General features: G+C 47.3%; 1 protein-coding gene across 9 annotated transcripts in view; it reads left to right on the top strand.

The window, feature by feature from the left end:
- Positions 1-254: 254 nt before the first annotated feature.
- BMAL2 (basic helix-loop-helix ARNT like 2) overlaps positions 255-16,569 on the top strand; it is a 64,148-nt gene continuing 47,833 nt past the window's right edge. For 3 of the 9 annotated variants that reach the window (XM_075898952.2, XM_075898961.2, XM_075899000.2), the window contains exons 1-2: positions 255-470; positions 12,041-12,188. In XM_075898952.2, coding sequence (XP_075755067.2) covers positions 422-470; positions 12,041-12,188 — 197 coding nt within the window. In that variant the 5' untranslated portion in view covers positions 255-421. Of the gene's footprint in view, positions 471-2,890; positions 4,070-12,040; positions 12,189-16,569 lie in introns of those variants that run through there. The other 6 variants (XM_075898977.2, XM_075898971.2, XM_075898993.2 and 3 more) reach the window with 6 other exon arrangements.

Consider the following 16,569-nt stretch of genomic DNA (forward strand, 5'->3'; position numbering starts at 1 on the left):
CCTGCTTAAAAACGGGAGCTAAATAAAAGGCTCCTATGTGCGAAGCGGTCCGGATGTGAGGAAAAGGGGGGGGGGGCACTGACGACTTTTGCAGACTGGCTGGCCTGTGGCGTCGTTGTTCTCAGCCCCCGCAAGTGCAGTGCGGGCCAAGCAGGCGCCTGGTGCCAAGTCCCAGCCTGCTCCGGCTCCGTGGCCCTGGACTCCGTTGGGCTGCACGTGCGAGTCCGCTCCGCCCAGGGCACCTCAGCGCCCTTGCCCCGCCAGCTCTGAGGAGATCTCGCGAGAAGCGCGCAGCGGAGGGCGGGCGGCGCTAGAGTCGGGGCTTGACTTGGGCCAACCGTCCGCCGGGCCGGTGTGCGCCTCGCGCGCTCCATGCCGCTGGGGCCGGGCGCGCTGCCGCGCGGGGCACGGGGCGCTCGCCATGGCCCAGGCGGGGCCCGAGGAGGAGCCGCGGAGAACGGCGCCTGCAGGTCAGCGCGGGGGAGCTGGGGCTGTCCGACAGACAGACAGACCGACAGACCGGTTGCCCTGTGCCAGGCTAGGGAGCGCCTGCCTTGTCTGTCTGTCCATCCGTGTGTGTGTGTGTGGGGGGGGGGGGGGACGGTTGTGCATTCCCGTGCGTGGGTGTCTGGAGGGGGTTGTGCAAGCGCGTGCGTCTTGGGAAGTTGTGCATTCCCGTGTGTGTGTGTGTGTGTGTCTGTACATAAACATACTTTTTCTGGGTGTGTTATCCTGGGCGGTTGTGTGGGTGTCTGCATTGTGTCCTGGGTGTACTTCTGTACTGGGATACACAAATACACACGTTGGCGGTGTGTCTTTCTTTTATCCTGGGTGCTGTGCCCCATCTGTATCTTTGTGCCTGATTTTTCCCAATAGGTTATCCCAATATCACCCCACTTTCCTTGAAAAATACACTGGATTGTATTCCCCTTCCACTATATTCAGAAGCCTGCTTTTTCCCAGGCTTAATAGCCACTCTCTGGCCCTGAGATCCTGCCAGCTCCTCACTTGCCCATGCAGTGTTTTTGAAGTCATAGATGAGGAAGCATTTGCAGCATTGAATTCTATTTTATTATTCATCCTATACACCCACACGCAGGTTTTATGCTAAATAGTCACACACTGATCTGATTTATTATTGCTGTTGTAGACACCTGTATTCAGATGAACTAGACTAACTGCCTTTTTTCTCATTTGTAATGTATTGGTTTTTTTTTAAAATTTAGCGGTTGATCTACGCTTTCTGATCTACATTATTTTGCTTTATATAGAGTATGTGTGTAATATATCCAAAAGCTTCAGAGGGGTGGCCGAGTTAGTCTGTAAGTGGAAAAACTTAACAAATAGTCTAGCAGCACTTTAAACACTAATAAAACATGTAGATGGTATCATGGGCTTCTACCATGAGGTATTAGCTTTTTGATGTGCACTAGTTTAAACTATCTTAAGTGTGATATTTCTGTTGTGTGTGAGAATAGGTTTAATGTTGTTTGTTCTCAACCATGACTCTCAGGAGCTGAGTGAGATTCAAAATTCACAGCAGTTTGGTCTTTTTCTGCTTTAAAATGTATATGTTGCTTCCTTCCCTGATTTTCATCTGAGGAAAGAAATAGATGCTTTGTATCTGACTTTGAGAAGGGTGAGCGATTTACCATTCCAAATGTCACTTGTAGTTTGTTATGTTCTTGCTAAGTCTTTTGATATTTTGGGCTGTGTGTGAGAGAGAGAATTCTAGTCACTTAAAAATAGGTCATGGGTTTTTTCCCCCTGTTTGTCTCTTGGTTTATGGAAGCTAGACAGCATTTGTTTATTTAAATGCAGGTGCGATTTTGAAGCTGATTTTTGTTTTTGAAGCATGTGGGGTTTATTTTTTACCTTGATGCTTCAATGAAAATCATTTCAAAAGGAGGAAATGTATTTGAGTCACTCCCTACTCTTGTGTACCTCTTGTAAGAAAAGGAGGAAACAAAAAAAACTCTCAAAACACTGGATTTATACTGCTCTTCACCTTACCCCCACCCTCACTGAGCAGCATCCATAGGAAAGATAGTTAATCATACTGTCACATATTTTATAGTAACTTGCTTCTTACTGTTTTCAGTTTCCACTATCAGATTCCTGATACTTTTTCACATTGGTTCTTTAAGATGTTAGACCAATTACAGTAGAAGTTGTTTACTTTTACTATTAAGTTATAAATAACTGTGTGAAAGACCGTAAACTTTTTAATCCTAAAATTGGACTAGGTTGAGACCAAACTTTTTTCTTATTTTTAAATTTACCCTTTCACATTATTAGTGCACTTGTATGAATTAAGAAAAAAACTAAAATTAGATTTTTGATATTAAGACACAAATGCAAAGTGAGCTACAAGTGGGAATATAAAGGGTGTGTGTGTGTGTGTGTGTGTGTGTGTGTGTGTGTGTGTGTGCGCGCGCACATATGCAAAACCATGGGAAAACAAGGACCATTGGGGAAAACCAAGAGCCAAAGGATATACTACTGAAAACTTCCTGGTCAAAATTCTGTTGATTTCAGTAGGTCCAGGAATTTTGACATTGGCTTCAGTAGAACCAGGGTTTTGCCTATAGTCATTGATATGTAGGATTTGCAAAAGAACAGCTAACATCAGTTTTCCTAACTGCCTAACGGGATGTTCAGGACAGGTGTTTTCTCAGTTTGGCTCCAAACTGTGCAATTCTTTGTAGCTTTCCCAGAGTAGGGATGTAAGTGAGTAGTTGACTAGTTGAATAACCGATAAATCTAGGCTTATCTGTTAATCTAGTTGACTGTTTGGATGTTCCCCTATATCCGAGGCAGTGGGGGTGGGGGAGCAGGAGGCGGTGCTGTGGGGGACTTGGCTTAAAAGCTGATTTTTTTTCCCCCCCAGGACTGTCTCCGTGGCATCCCCAGCTTCCCAACCTCCACCATGCTGCTGCCTCTGTCCATGGCGGCCTGGGGTGGCCAGACTCCTGTGCACTGGGAGCCCCCACAGACAGGAGTTTCTGTGGCGATGCAGCCTCTGCCCGCGTCCACCCGGGTTGGCCATGGACACAGATTGCTTCATGGCAGCAGCCCCTGTCAGCAGGGGGTCCCATTGGATGGGAGCTACTACTGGAGCGGCCTCCATCTGCACAGACAGAGCTGCTGCCTCTGTTTCAGAGGCAATGTAGACCACAGGGTTTTATAATGTTTTATGTAATGTGCTTAATAGGTAGTTTGAGAATGAATGTTAAACAACTATAACTCTGCTGGCCACCTTTCTCTGGTTATCAGGGAAGAAGAGTCTTCTAGGTCCTTAATAAAGATGCATCAGGCAAAAACGGCTTGTGATTATTGTATCTGATGTCAAGACAGAAAGAGATCAGAAGGAGCCTTGTTATTCAGCATGGTTACATTGATGCTCTTAGGAGTAATTAGAATATATATTATGTTATAAAGAAAATATGATGAATGAATTAAAAGTTTGTATTAGCAGAAGTTTTGTATTGAAAATAGATTGATACCTCTGGTATGGACAATTGTATCCCTTTTTCCCATGTTTGAAATGTGTAGTTCTTGGGGAGGCGGAGTGAATGAGTTTGGAATGTGATTATTTGGAGAGAGAACAATGTGTAGGTCCAGCAATTTCAGAGTTCAGATGGTAGAAGAGGGGAAGGGACTGGAAGACTCAGAGGTGTCAAGGTATGGTAAATTGAAGCCCAATATTACGCAGACCAATGGAAGACCTATGGATGGCCTTGAAGTATTAAGAAGCAAGCACCCTTTTACAAACAAGATAGCCTTGAAATAAACACTGGGAAGGAAGCACCAACATATTGATGTCAGATGGCAAAGAAGAATGACTTCCAGATAAACAGATGTCAAAATGGTGATTGATTAATAGCTGACGATGCAAAATGTATAAACCTGAATGGGAGAAAAGTCCTATAAAAGATGGGATGTCTTGCAGGAATCTCTGGATCTCATCTTGTCAAATCAAAGCATTGGTCCAGATCAAGAGAAGCTCCTGCTCCTTTCCCTCCCACTTAACTTGCCTGGACAGTACGTTAATGTGAGCAACAAACTGGTAATTTTAAGCAGTGATAAGACTGGGGGGGGGGGGAGGGGGGGATGTCTTTATGAAGCATATGCTAACTGTTTTTCTACTGTATTCTCAATAAATGTGGTGTATTGCCTTTTCCCCTGAAAAAGATCCCATGTTCTTCTTAGAAGTATAATCACAGTAGGGCAGGGTAGCAGGGAGCCAGTCTGCCCAGGGAGCTGCTTTTTAAACTGGCTCCCCTCATGGATCAGCTCCTGCCTGAAACCCTGCACTGCTGCCTCTGATACAGAGATTTCAGGGCACGATGGCAGGGGGGGCTCCCTGGGAGTGGGGCCAGACTGCACTGGCTGCTGGCCCTGCCTCCGGGGATCATAGAATGGTTGACTAACCATTAAGAATTCATGTGTTTAGTTGACTGTTCTGTTAGCTAACATCCCTATCCCACAGTTGCACCTGGAAGTGATTGAGGAGGCAAAGAAGACTTTAAAGCATTTTCTGTTTGTGAGTGTTTAGGTTTATATATGAGTCGTTGCTTACCTCTGTGTGAATATACACTATATGAAAATCCTGAAGGCAATGAGATATGTAGGTTTTACAAGCTTGGGCCATTTCATTGGTGAAGAACTGTCCAATCGCGTATTACAATAATTTCTAACTTATTTCTTATCCAGACTTTTTCAAACTCGTCAAAGCTTGATTTCCTTGCTGAAATCTCTGACTATGTTAGGTCTGAGCTACTAAAAATATTTTGGATAAATCTGAGCATAAAAAATATCTGAATAGTTTACTTAAGCATGAAAAAACTATCATTTTATGATATGATGATTCAAATTGCTGATAGAATTTTCTTCAAACATACCCAACAAAATTCACCTCTGGACTAAGAACTAGTATGAGAGAGTTCTGGATAATTTCCCCTACCAGCCGCACCCTCCCTCTTCTCTCCCCCCCCCCCCAAAAAAAAAAAGGATTAACATGAAAATGCCTTTTCATTTCTAAATTATAAGAGTGAAATGCTGACAGGACCTTAATGACAGCCATAGTATTGCAAAGGAGGGAGTAACTACACAAGGATGAGAAATTTTCAGTGTATGCCCTATTTATAGAATATGAAAAATGTCAGACAGAATTTAAATGCACTTACTTTGTTACAGTGTTATTATTTTATTACACTCCAAATAGAGATGTTAGTGACTGGTCAACTGATAAGCAAATGCTTATGGGATAGTTGAGTAGCGACTCGACTAGTTGTTCCTCTCTCACTCCCCTCCCCCCTTGTTGCCTCTGTCAGAGAGGCAGCAAGCAGAGAGCCTATGTTGGGAGGAGCCAGCTTAAAAGCCAGTTCCCCTCAGCACCGTTTCTGGGGTGCCACCTGCCCCCCTGTCTGCAGGGGTCCCAGCGGGGTGCTGGGTGCCTCCATGGATGGGGGCTGTTGCCACCAAGCAACCCCTCCCTTTTTGCAGCGACCAGAAGCTGCTCAGGCAGCAGCCCGGGTCCATGGCCAGTATTTCTTAATACTACAGTTTATTTAAAAAAAGGTAGGTGGTGTTTTGAAAGGGAAAAAATTGGTGTAGTTTTCACAGTGCATCAGAGTTATTTTTTATTTAAGAAAAATATTCAAGTTTTGATCTTATTATGCTTGGAGGAAAATTTGTACCCTTGTAAGTGACCAGCCATGCCATTAAATTATTTTCTGTTTATTTATGAAGTTGTTTATAAAACAGGTTGGCTATCTTAGTTTGTACAAAAGACTATTTAGATTTTGTTACTATATGAAAGGATCTGCTGTACTGAAAGGAATCTAATCTTCATTCACTCAGAGTTTTGTTTGTTCAGTGTACACATAAGGTTGGTACTATGGATGTAAAATCCTGTTTAAATAATTAACAGTTAAATGTTAAGTTTAAACAGTTAACTGATTAAACGGAGGTGGGAAGGAGGTAGGGGGCAGTTCCAGCCTGCTGGGTTGGAGCAATTCTACCACCTCGCCCATTGTCACAACCAGGTTGGAGTGGCACAGGCTACCCTGGGTAATAGTTAACCATTACAGTAGAGTCCCGATTATCTGACCTAAACAGGACCGACAGGTGGTTGGATTAACAAAAATGTCGGATAATAGGGATTACCTGTACCGTAGTCGATTCAAGTGGCCTGGCCCCTTCCCTCCCTCCAGCACGGGCGGGGAGACTGGCCCTGCTCGCTGCCTCGTCGTTCTGGGCGCTGCTGCTCTTGCCAGCGCCACTCGGTCCCCATTCCTGCCTGGCCCCTTCCCTCCCTGCAGCCCCCAGAGTGACAGGGTAGCGAGCGGGGCCATTCTCCCGGCCCACGTCCAGGGGCTGCAACGAGGGAATTGGCCAGGCAGGAATGGGGACTGAGCGGCGCCGCCAGGAGCAGCAGCAGGGACGTCAGTAGCTGGGGAAGGAGAAATGGGCCAGGTCTGGGGGCAGCGCGGGGTTTTAGTTTTGCTTTCAGGAGCCAGCTATGTCGGATAAAGCAGAATGTCAGATTAGTGAAGGTAGGATAATCCGGACTCTACTGTACCTGGTAAGTATCATTCATTAAGTGTGATGCTTACTAGGTAACCTGTTAACTGGTTACCCATTCACATCCCTATTTGGTACCCTTCAGTAATATGTACCCCACAAGATTTTTCTAAAAAACTGAGTTATGTAGATTTAATTATTAATATTTAATGTGTAAACATGACTCAAGTACAGGTGCTCTTCACATATGCTCCTTTTTGGATTGTAAGGTTTAATTAATTTCCCACATAGTCATTTTTCTTTGAAAAAGATACTGGAAATGAAATGTGCTGGGAAGATTTAATTCAGAAAAATGTTGAAATTCAGAATTAATATTAGACACAGAGGCAGTATTGTCAATTGTGAAATAGGTTACAAATATTTCCAAGTGAAGATAAGATTTGAAACACTTCATGATCATTAATATCCATGTTGCTTTATATCATTCCTCACAAACCGTGGCTGTGTTATAATTGCCTAAAGCCTGCTACTCTTGATTGCAGTCTATTAACTCTTTTCTTGTCCATCTACATTAGTTGCTATCCAGGGTAGAAACACAGACATTATATTCTGCCGTAGGTCTTTTTATTAACATTATTCCTAGTAGGAATGTAAAAGAGTAGTCGAGTAGTTGACTACTCGCGTTTTCCCCCCTGCCCAGCTGCCTCATATTAGAGACAGCAAGGGCTGGGGGGAAAGCAGGAGCCACTACTGGGGAGAGTCAGCTTAAAAGCTGGTTCCCCCCAGTACCACCTCCGCAGTTGGGATGGGGGGTGGGGAAGAGGGGAGGCAGAGGCGCAGTGGGGAACCCGACACGAGCTTCAGTCCACGCTCACACTGGGTCCTGACTGCTGTGCCTCTGCGTTTTAAATGTAGTGAGAGCTACTGGGTTCTTACTACATTTAAAAGGCAGAGAAGCAGTGGGGGTAGCAAGCACCCCCTCCCCCCATTGACTAATCAAGGGAGCAGAGAAGGAGAGCCAGGGGAGGCTGCTTTGTGGCAGCAACCCCTGTGCATGGTGGGCCCAGGCTTGCTGTGGACAGAACGTGCTCCTCTGGATGCAGAGCAGCCTCTGTCTGTGCCGAGCCTGGGCCTGCTGCGGGCAGACGTTGCTTTGCGGCAGCAGCCTCTGTCCACAGTGGGTCTGAGCTCCCCAAGGACAGAGGCTGCTCCTGCAGGGCAGATTCTGTCTGCAGTGAGCTTGGGCCTGCTGCTTGACAGAGGCTGTTTTGTGGCAGCCTCCACTGCTCCCACTCTTCCCCAGCAGTCTCTGTTCATGGGGAGCTCTGACTCCCACAGACAGGGGCTGCTGCCACCCCACACTGCTGCCTCTGGATCAAGTGTGGGGCGGCAGGCTGCCGGTCTGCGAGGGGAGCCAGTTTTAAATTGGCTACGTAGGCGGCAGCAGTGCAGAGTGGCAGGAGGTTCCCTGGGAGTGGGGCCGGATTGAACTCATTGCCAGCCCTGCCCATTGGGGACTATGGAATAGTCGACTAACTGTTAAGAATTCATGCAATTAGTCAATTATTCTGTTACCCACTACCATCCCTATTTTAAACTGATCAAAGCAGTGCCGGAGAACATCAGAAGCATCATTGCTGGGGGGAGCAGAGGCAGCATGTGAAGGCTCCTTCCTCTCTCGCCAGCTGTCCAGAACATAAAGCAGCTGGCTGTTTATACCATGAGCTGTTCTCTGCCTCAGGGTTCTAGCGTGGCAGCCGCAGGTCAGATCCAGTGGCTTAGTAGCCAAATCTGGCCCACTGGCACCCTCTTACCCACCCCTGGTCTAGAACAGGCCTGCACAACTCAGAAAGAGGTGAGGGCCATATTACTCCAAGAAAACAGCTGTGGACTGCAAGTAGAGTTGCCAGATGCTCTCCTAAAAAATACTGAACACGCGGGCTAAAAATTTTTGTCGAGCCAAAATTTTTTTAAAAAACCCACGCGTGTCAGGCATACAAAAAAAAAAAAAAACCACACGTTGCCCGGCTTCAGCACGCAACCAAAGATTTTGTTGAAAGCTCAAGATTTTGTTGAATAAATTCACACACAACGAAAGACTCAGTCACACACACAGAGAAGAAATATCTTACTGTGCAAAATTTGTTCCCTCTGATACAAGTTATAATATCGACGGAGTGTAGATTTTACCAGCTGGCAAGCTGTGACAGGGTGGGGCCACCCTGCAGCAGTGAGGGCTACCCACCCCACACTCCAACAGTGCTGACCCCCATGCTGCACGGGAAGCGTGGTGTTTTGACAGCAGTCTATGCAGTGCAAGCGGCTGCCCAGCCAGGACGGGAGCCGGAAGCTGGGGCAGGGCCGCACGCAGGCATAGGACTGGGCCAGAGCGTGCATGTGTCCCTGACGTCAGGGGAAGAAGCGCCGGCACAAGAGAGTGCCGCATTCAAAAGGGGAGTAGAGGAGAGCGGAAGAAAGGAGGGGGGAAATATTATTTTCTAAAGTTGTTGCGGGCCACACTGTGCGCCCCTTCTGGCTGCATGCGGCCCGCGAGCTGTATGTTGTACAGGCCTGGCCTAGAAGCTGTATAGAATAGTTAGGATCCTCTATGAAGGCAAACCCTTGTGCTTGTCTGGAGCTCCATTAAAGTCGGGGGGGCTCCACAGAGATGTAAAAGTCAGCCTACACAAGCACAGTTTGCAGAATCAGAATCTATGGCTTTTAAAGCTATCAAGTTTATATCATTCTACAGTAAACTTCCGATAATCCGGCACCTTTGGAACCCAGCGGGTGCCGGATTATCAGATATGCCGGACTATCAGAAGGGGAGGGCTGTGAGGGGTCTGGGGTGCTACTCCAGACTCCTCATAGCCCCCCCCTTCCGATAGTCCAGCTCTGCCCCAGGCGTCCCTGATTAAGCCGCTGCTGAAACTGACCAGCAGCGGCTGAATCGGAGACGCCTGGGGCAGAGCAGCTGGAGTGCTGCCGGGTTGGTCGGGGTAACGCCGACCCTTGGCATGGCGAGACCAACAAGGCAGCACCCCAGCTGCTCTTGGGGACGCTGCTGCTGGGGTGCTGCTGGGTTGGTCCCGCACCGCCGCTCCTTGATGCTACTGGATCAACCTGGCTGCACCCCAGCTGCTCTGCTCCAGGCGTCCCCAAGTCAGCCGCTGCTGAAATTGACCAAGAGCTGACTCCAGGAAGCCTGAGGCAGAGCAGCCCTGCCTCGGGCTTCCTGGAATCAGCCGCTGGTCAATTTCAGCAGCGGCTGAATCCGGACGCCTGGCGTGCTGCCGGGTTGGTCCCGCAGCCCCCAGGGGCAGCACTAGGGGACCTACCCGGCAGCGCCCCAGCTGCTCTGCCTCTGGCTTCCCCGATTCAGCCGCTGGTCAGTTTTAGCAGCGGCTGAATAGAGAAAGCTGGGGGCAGAGCAGCTCCAATGGTCTGGCTGCGGAGCACTTCCGGGTTCCTGATGTTGCCGGACCGTCAGATGCCGGACCAATGGAGTTTTACTGTAGTATTCTATACACAGTCAATGCTGTAAAGAACCAAGGACAGTGTACTATGGTAATTGTTTACATCAGTGAGTAAAGCAAGAGAAATATATGGGAGTCTAGTGAAGAGCAGTTTAAAATATTTTTTGTTATGCAGGTCTATGTTGTTTTCTGAGTCTGTCATTGGTGTATCCTACATGTATTGCTTACCTGAAGGAATCTTTTGTCCACATTTCATATGGTTTTTGTATGGAAAAAAGCTTGTTCAAATAACTAGTTTTAATCCTTAGTAGAACACTCAGACCAATTCCCTCAATGAGTATAAGATAGCATTTTCAAAACAACCTTCACCTATCAGCAGGACTTTTCTACCTAGGTTTGAAGATCGGCTACGTCTGATATCCGTCTGCTTTGAAGTGATGCTTGGAACTGAACAGTCCGTAGCGCAAGTTCACCTAGAAAGAAGAAAAATAGTCTTTGTTTTCAAAGACTTAGGGGTACAATGAATAATAAAATGAATAATGACTGCAATATTCATCACTGACTTCTTATATAAATTTAAAATAGCTAGTCCTGCAATATGATGGCATGACCTGGTTACAGATCATCCCATTTAGATGTATTTTCTTTGACTTACTGTTTAGAACTTAATCCTCAATTCCCCTTTTTCTTAACCTTAGGTAAAACCCTGTAGTGATAGGTTGAAACGAGATTGTCAAAGATAGCTCCTTTAGTTTAGTAATTAAATCTTCATGAGCACCACCTAGGTAGTGCTTTGATAAGTCAGACAAGGAGCGTGACAGCATATCAATTACAGTGAATTGTAAAAGAATGATGGTAGATGGAAATGTGAAATGAATGCCGGAGGCTAGTAGGGTTTTTTTTTAGATTAATTGGAAACATTTAAGCAGTACAGAATGGAAAGAAAATTCCTCTTCAAGGCAATTTGAGAACATAAGTTGAGAATGCAATCACAGAAGTAAATCTGTTGGGACAAATCGTGGATTTCAATTTGTTCACCTTCCTTCTTTGATTGTTCTACTATAATAGCTAGACAAGCCTAGTTCATTAGTCTGTCCTGATATAAATATGTAATTCCTTTTTTATTCAGCACAGTAAGTCCAAGTGCTGTAAAAATACTATCAGGATTTTTTGTGTTTGTCTATAAAACTAAATTTTGGATCTGTAAATTAATGGTATTTTTAAAAAATGGTGTTTGAGTGCAGTGCTAAAAATAAATCTTTGGAAATTGATTTAATTTAAGATTTGCACATGTTAGCATTTAAAGTCATCATATATTGATACTGAAATTTTCATCATTAGGATAAAATGTAGAAAAAATTCACTTTTCCCATAGCCTTCTCTGCTATAAATGAAAGCCATGAGAAATGTGAATAAACCCAAATGCCTAAAAAAGCAAACCACTGCTGTCAAACATAAATTTTTGAGATTGCAAACTCAACTCAAAAGTAAGGAAATGGAAGATTTACAATTGACTTTGTAATTTTTATTTTTCCCCCATGTACTTCGATCTTGTGCTTTGAGTTAGGCTAAATTCATCTAGAAAAATATGTTCACATGAAATTAAGGACTATAATGTAATTAGGGCTGTTTGAAAATCCATACTTCACCCTCTAGTAGATAATATGGTTGTAAAGTGTTGGAAGGGTCTGACTAAGATGTTTCCACCTATAAATGTGGGATCTTGTGTGGCACCTTAAATTAGTTCTGTCTGCACTGCTTGCCATTGGTTTGAAAGTTAGCCCCAGCTGCTCCTCATTATTTCTCTCACTGTGAAATGGTAGTTTTAGTTGAAATTACCTCTCCAAGAAGGTGGGGCTTTGACAGTAGACCTATATATGTTATGTTCTATCTGGAAAATGTATAGGCATCATCCTAATTTCTATCAAAAATTGTTACAGACTTTCATTTGAACTAGAGATGTGAAAGTGTAACTGTGCACTTTTTAAGACTGAAATGAACAAATAATACTCTTCTGCTTTCTTTTTTTTTAACAGATAATCTTGTGATGGAAGGGAACCGATGTGTTGCCCCTGAACTCTCCACCCTTATTAACACAATAACCAAGCCTACCACTTCATGCTCATTCAATACATTTGCAGTTGAGTTTCCAAAAAAGCGCAAAGAAAGTGACTGTGATAACCAGTAAGTGATTTGCTTCTGTTCTGTTTCTACATCATAATGAGACAAGGCCAATTGGAAGCAAGCATCTGTTCTTGTTTGACTTCCTACCATTTTGGTAGCATTTCCCATTATATTATATTTATTTTAAAGGGAAAATAATATTGCACATCCATTCTTTGGAAATCCTGAGACATTAAGAACTGTATACAGGGTCCTCATTTTCCACAGTTGATTTTAGTAGGGTTTCTAGAACAGAATTTTCTAGTCCAAGAACTTGATAGTACACTGTTGGTGCTGGAATTTCAAGCCATATCTTTTTTTCTATCCCTCTTTTTTTATTTTTTTTTATTTTTAAGTAAAGGCATGCTAACATGAAGCACAGGATTATTACAGATGCAAACAAGAATATCACTTAGGGTGTGTCTAGACTACAGAGATTTTTCGAAAATAGCCTTTTTTTTTTTTTTTTCAAAAAATCTTTACCTGCGTCTAGATCGCTGCCGCGTTCTGTCAACAGTAAATCGAAAGAACACGGCGGTTTTGTCAATGGTGGTAAACCTGAAAATAAAGGCCTCCAGGAAGAAGCTCTGGTGGACACTCCTGCCAGACCTTTCACTTCTATTGTTCCTGCCTGTAGCCATCTTTTAAAGGCACAGGCACCCAGGAGTAGCATTGTGGCAGCAAGCCAGCTCCAACTAGGACCCTGGCTGCTTGGCTCTTGCTGGAAGGCTGTGGGCAAGCCTCCTGAGACAAGCCTCCCGAGGCCCCCCCTCACCTTTCCAGGGATACATCCCCGCAGCAAGCCAGGGGCACCAAATGCCAGGTATCCTCCTGGTCTGCGCCTGAGATCAAAGCCTTCTTAGAGCGCTGGTCTGAGGAGGAGTTTCTTCAGGCCCCACAGTCCAGGAGGAGGAATGCGGACATTTATGGCAGAATGGCTGATGGTCTTGCCAAAAAAGGCCACCACCTCCGCACACTAGACCAGGTCAGAGCAAAGGTGAAGGAGCTGCGGCAGGGATATGTTAAGGCCTGTGAGCACAGCTCCCACTCTGGGGAAACAGCACACTGCTGTGCATATTATGAGGACCTGGACTGGATCCTGGGGGCAGGGAACCCCTGTCTCCCGAGAAGGTTGTGGAGTCTGGGATGGAGACCCCTGTGCAGCAGCAGCCGCAGCTCCAGGATGACACCCAGAGGATCAGCAGCTCTAAGACGAGGAGGAGGAGGACGACACCAGGCACGCACAGTGACTCTCACCCTGGAGCCGAACACCTAGATGCAGGAGGCCTCCCAGATAGCTTCAGACATCGGGGAGGGAACATCAGGTGAATGCTGTGAGGGTCCAACACGCACAGGGCAGGGGAGGCAGAAGCAAAGTGGATGGTGCAGTACTGTGACGTGTCATGCTGATCACAGCCTGGGGGGCCCCCCCACACATGGCCGACCACAGGGAGAGCCATCCTACCCCTGCACCAGCATGGGTGCGAGGCACCATCTGCTCCTGCAGACAGTGATGCCAAGTTCAGGCATGGCTTTGGGACTCTGGGATTACCACACAGCATCAGGCCTCTCAGCAACCTGTGGGAACCCCAACTGTGGCCTGACACTTGCCTGTGCTGCTTGGCCATGGTGCGTGCGTGTGTGGGGGGGGGGGGGAATGCAGGATGGTGGCCTGCACACCTACTAGGCTCCAGGAAGGCTGTGGCTGCTGGCCAGGCCACACCTGCCATGCTGAGACCACATGAGCATATCCTGACCCTTGGACAGGCACTGACTGCTGAGAAGGAGGGCATGCCCTTTCAGGGAAAGTGTGAGCATGCATGACTGACGACTTTTCCCTCTTGTCCTTCACAGCTGGACCAGCTGTCCAGGAGGGGAGTGCCACGCCTGTCCCACCACCCAGACGGCTGCATGAAACCCGTCGGCACTGGCACACATACTTGGACCTGATGTGACAGCACATCTCAGTCCTGCAAGGGATGCAGGAGAGAATCACACAGAGGATGGAGGCAGAGTGGTGCAGTTGCTTGCTGGACAAGTTTGTCCAGCAGCACATTGCAATTTGCGCTGCTATCTGGGAGGTGATGGCCTTCCCCGGTCCTGTGCCTATTCCTGCTCAACCTGCCTCCCCCACCCCCGCTCCTCCCCATTCCAGATCCAGGTGCAGCCCCACCTCCTGCCCAACCCCCTGCTGTCCCAGTCCACATGCATGGCCATCTCTGAGCAGGCTCCCACACCCAAGGTGGCAGGAGCTCTTCGTCCAGGTGGCACCCTGAGCCTCCCTTTCCTCTTCCAGGTTTACATCCTCCTTCCACCCATGAGACTCAGCAAGGGAAGCACTTTACTTCGTTAACAAAAAGTTTATTTTTCTTTACAAAACAATTATATAGGTTTTGTAACATACCACAGTGCAATAAACTAAGCATTTTGTCAAGCACACCTGTCTCTGTTCTCCTGTGAATGTGTACAACGTGGGGCAGGGATGAGTTTTGGGGGGGAAGGCACTGGGGGCATGGGGCACTCCCACATTTGGAAGGCCCCGGGGAAACTCCTTGGGCTTCTTGAGAGAATCTCTCTGTCAGAGCTTGCCAAATGCGCAATCCCAGCTGGTGGGCTTGGCAGATGGCAGCTGTCCGGGGCTGCTCAAACTGCCTCCCCTCCACATCAGCCCGTGTTTCCCCCCCGGGAGGAAAGCAGGCTGTGCAGCACACAACAGGCAGCAACCACTTCGGGGATGTTGCATTCCCCCATGTCCAGCCGAGTGAGCAGGCTTCTAAACCTGCCCTTCAGATGACCAAAGGAGCACTCTACCTGGAAGCGAGCCCAGTTCAGGTGATATCTTGCTCACATATAGTTGTCCAGTGAACGGCTTCATGAGCCAGGGCATAAGGGAGTATGCCGCGTTGGCCATGATGCACATAGGAATCTGCATATTCCCTGCTACAAAGTTTCGCTCCGGAAAGAATGTTCCAGCCTGTGGTACAGGTATGAGTTCCGGAAGATGCAGGCATTGTGTGCCCGGCCTCATCACCCGACACAAATGTCTGTGAATTGTCCCCGGTGGTCGACCAGGGCCTGCAGCACCATGGGAAAGTCGCCCTTTCTGTTAATATACTGGGCTGCTGGATGGAGCGGTGTGGTGCAGATCAGGATGCGAGTCCCATTGCGTGCTCCACCACAGTTCGGAAATCCTAGCCCCGCAAATCCAGCCACGATGGTATCCAGGTCTCCAAGGCGGACAGTCTTGTGAAGCAGCTCCGATTTGATGGCCGTCACCACTTGCAGAAAGGAACAAATAGAAACACAGACAACAGGAAATTAGAGGAGTTGCCTGAGCTGATGAAAGGTGCTACCTCTCCCCTCCCAGACCCCAAGTCTCCCCCCACCCCCCGCACCACGGCAGGGTGAGGCCAGGAGGGCTTCTACCACTCCCACCCCATCCCCTCTCCCCCCCTTATCTAACCCCCACCCTCCGTGAACTGTCCCCAGAGAGTGACTTACCTCCATAAAGATGGCCCCAAGAGCAGACCTCCCCACACCAAACTGATGTCCCACCAAGCAGTAGCTGTCAGGGGTGGCCAGCTTCCACAGAGCAATAGCGACTCGCTTCTCCAGGGGGATGGAGGGCTGCAAGTGGGTGTCCTGGCATTGTAGCGCAGGACGAGCCAGGCACACAGCTTCTGGAATGTGGACTTCCACATACGGAAGTTTTGAAGCCAAGTGTTGTCATCACACTGCTCCCTAACAAGATGGTTCCACCAGTCTGAAGTGGTATCCAGCCTCCAAACTCACCTCTCCAGGAATAAGTTAGTGTATGTCTACACTAGCCCCCTAGTTCGAACTAGGGAGGCTAATGTAGGCATTCGAAATTGCAAATGAAGCCCGGGATTTAAATATCCCGGGCTTCATTTGCATCTTCCCGGGCGCCGCTATTTTTAAATGTCCCTTAGTCCGAACTCTGTGCCCGCAGCTACATGCGGCATGGAGTAGGTAGTTCAAATTAGGATCTCTAATTCGAACCAGCGGTACACCTCGTTCCACGAGGAGTAACGGTAGTTTGAATTAGAGATCCTAATTTGAGCTACCTACTCCATGCCGCATGTAGCTGCGGGCACAGAGTTCGGACTAAGGGACATTTAAAAATAGCGGCGCCCGGGAAGATGCAAATGAAGTCCGGGATATTTAAATCCCGGGCTTCATTTGCAACTTCGAATGCCTACATTAGCCTTCCTAGTTCGAACTAGGGGGCTAGTGCAGACATACCCTTACGTGGCAAGGGCAGAGGGGCTGCAGCTCGAGTGAGGGGCTCAAAGCTGGGCTCTGAATTCAGCTCATTCATGATGATGGTCTCATGAACATGCAGCAGAACTTCCAGCATCAGTGTGGGGCCATCGCTTGCCCA

The sequence above is a fragment of the Pelodiscus sinensis genome, chromosome 1, assembly GCF_052426305.1.
Source record: "Pelodiscus sinensis isolate ZL-2025 chromosome 1, ASM5242630v1, whole genome shotgun sequence".
Lineage (NCBI taxonomy): Eukaryota > Metazoa > Chordata > Testudines > Trionychidae > Pelodiscus > Pelodiscus sinensis.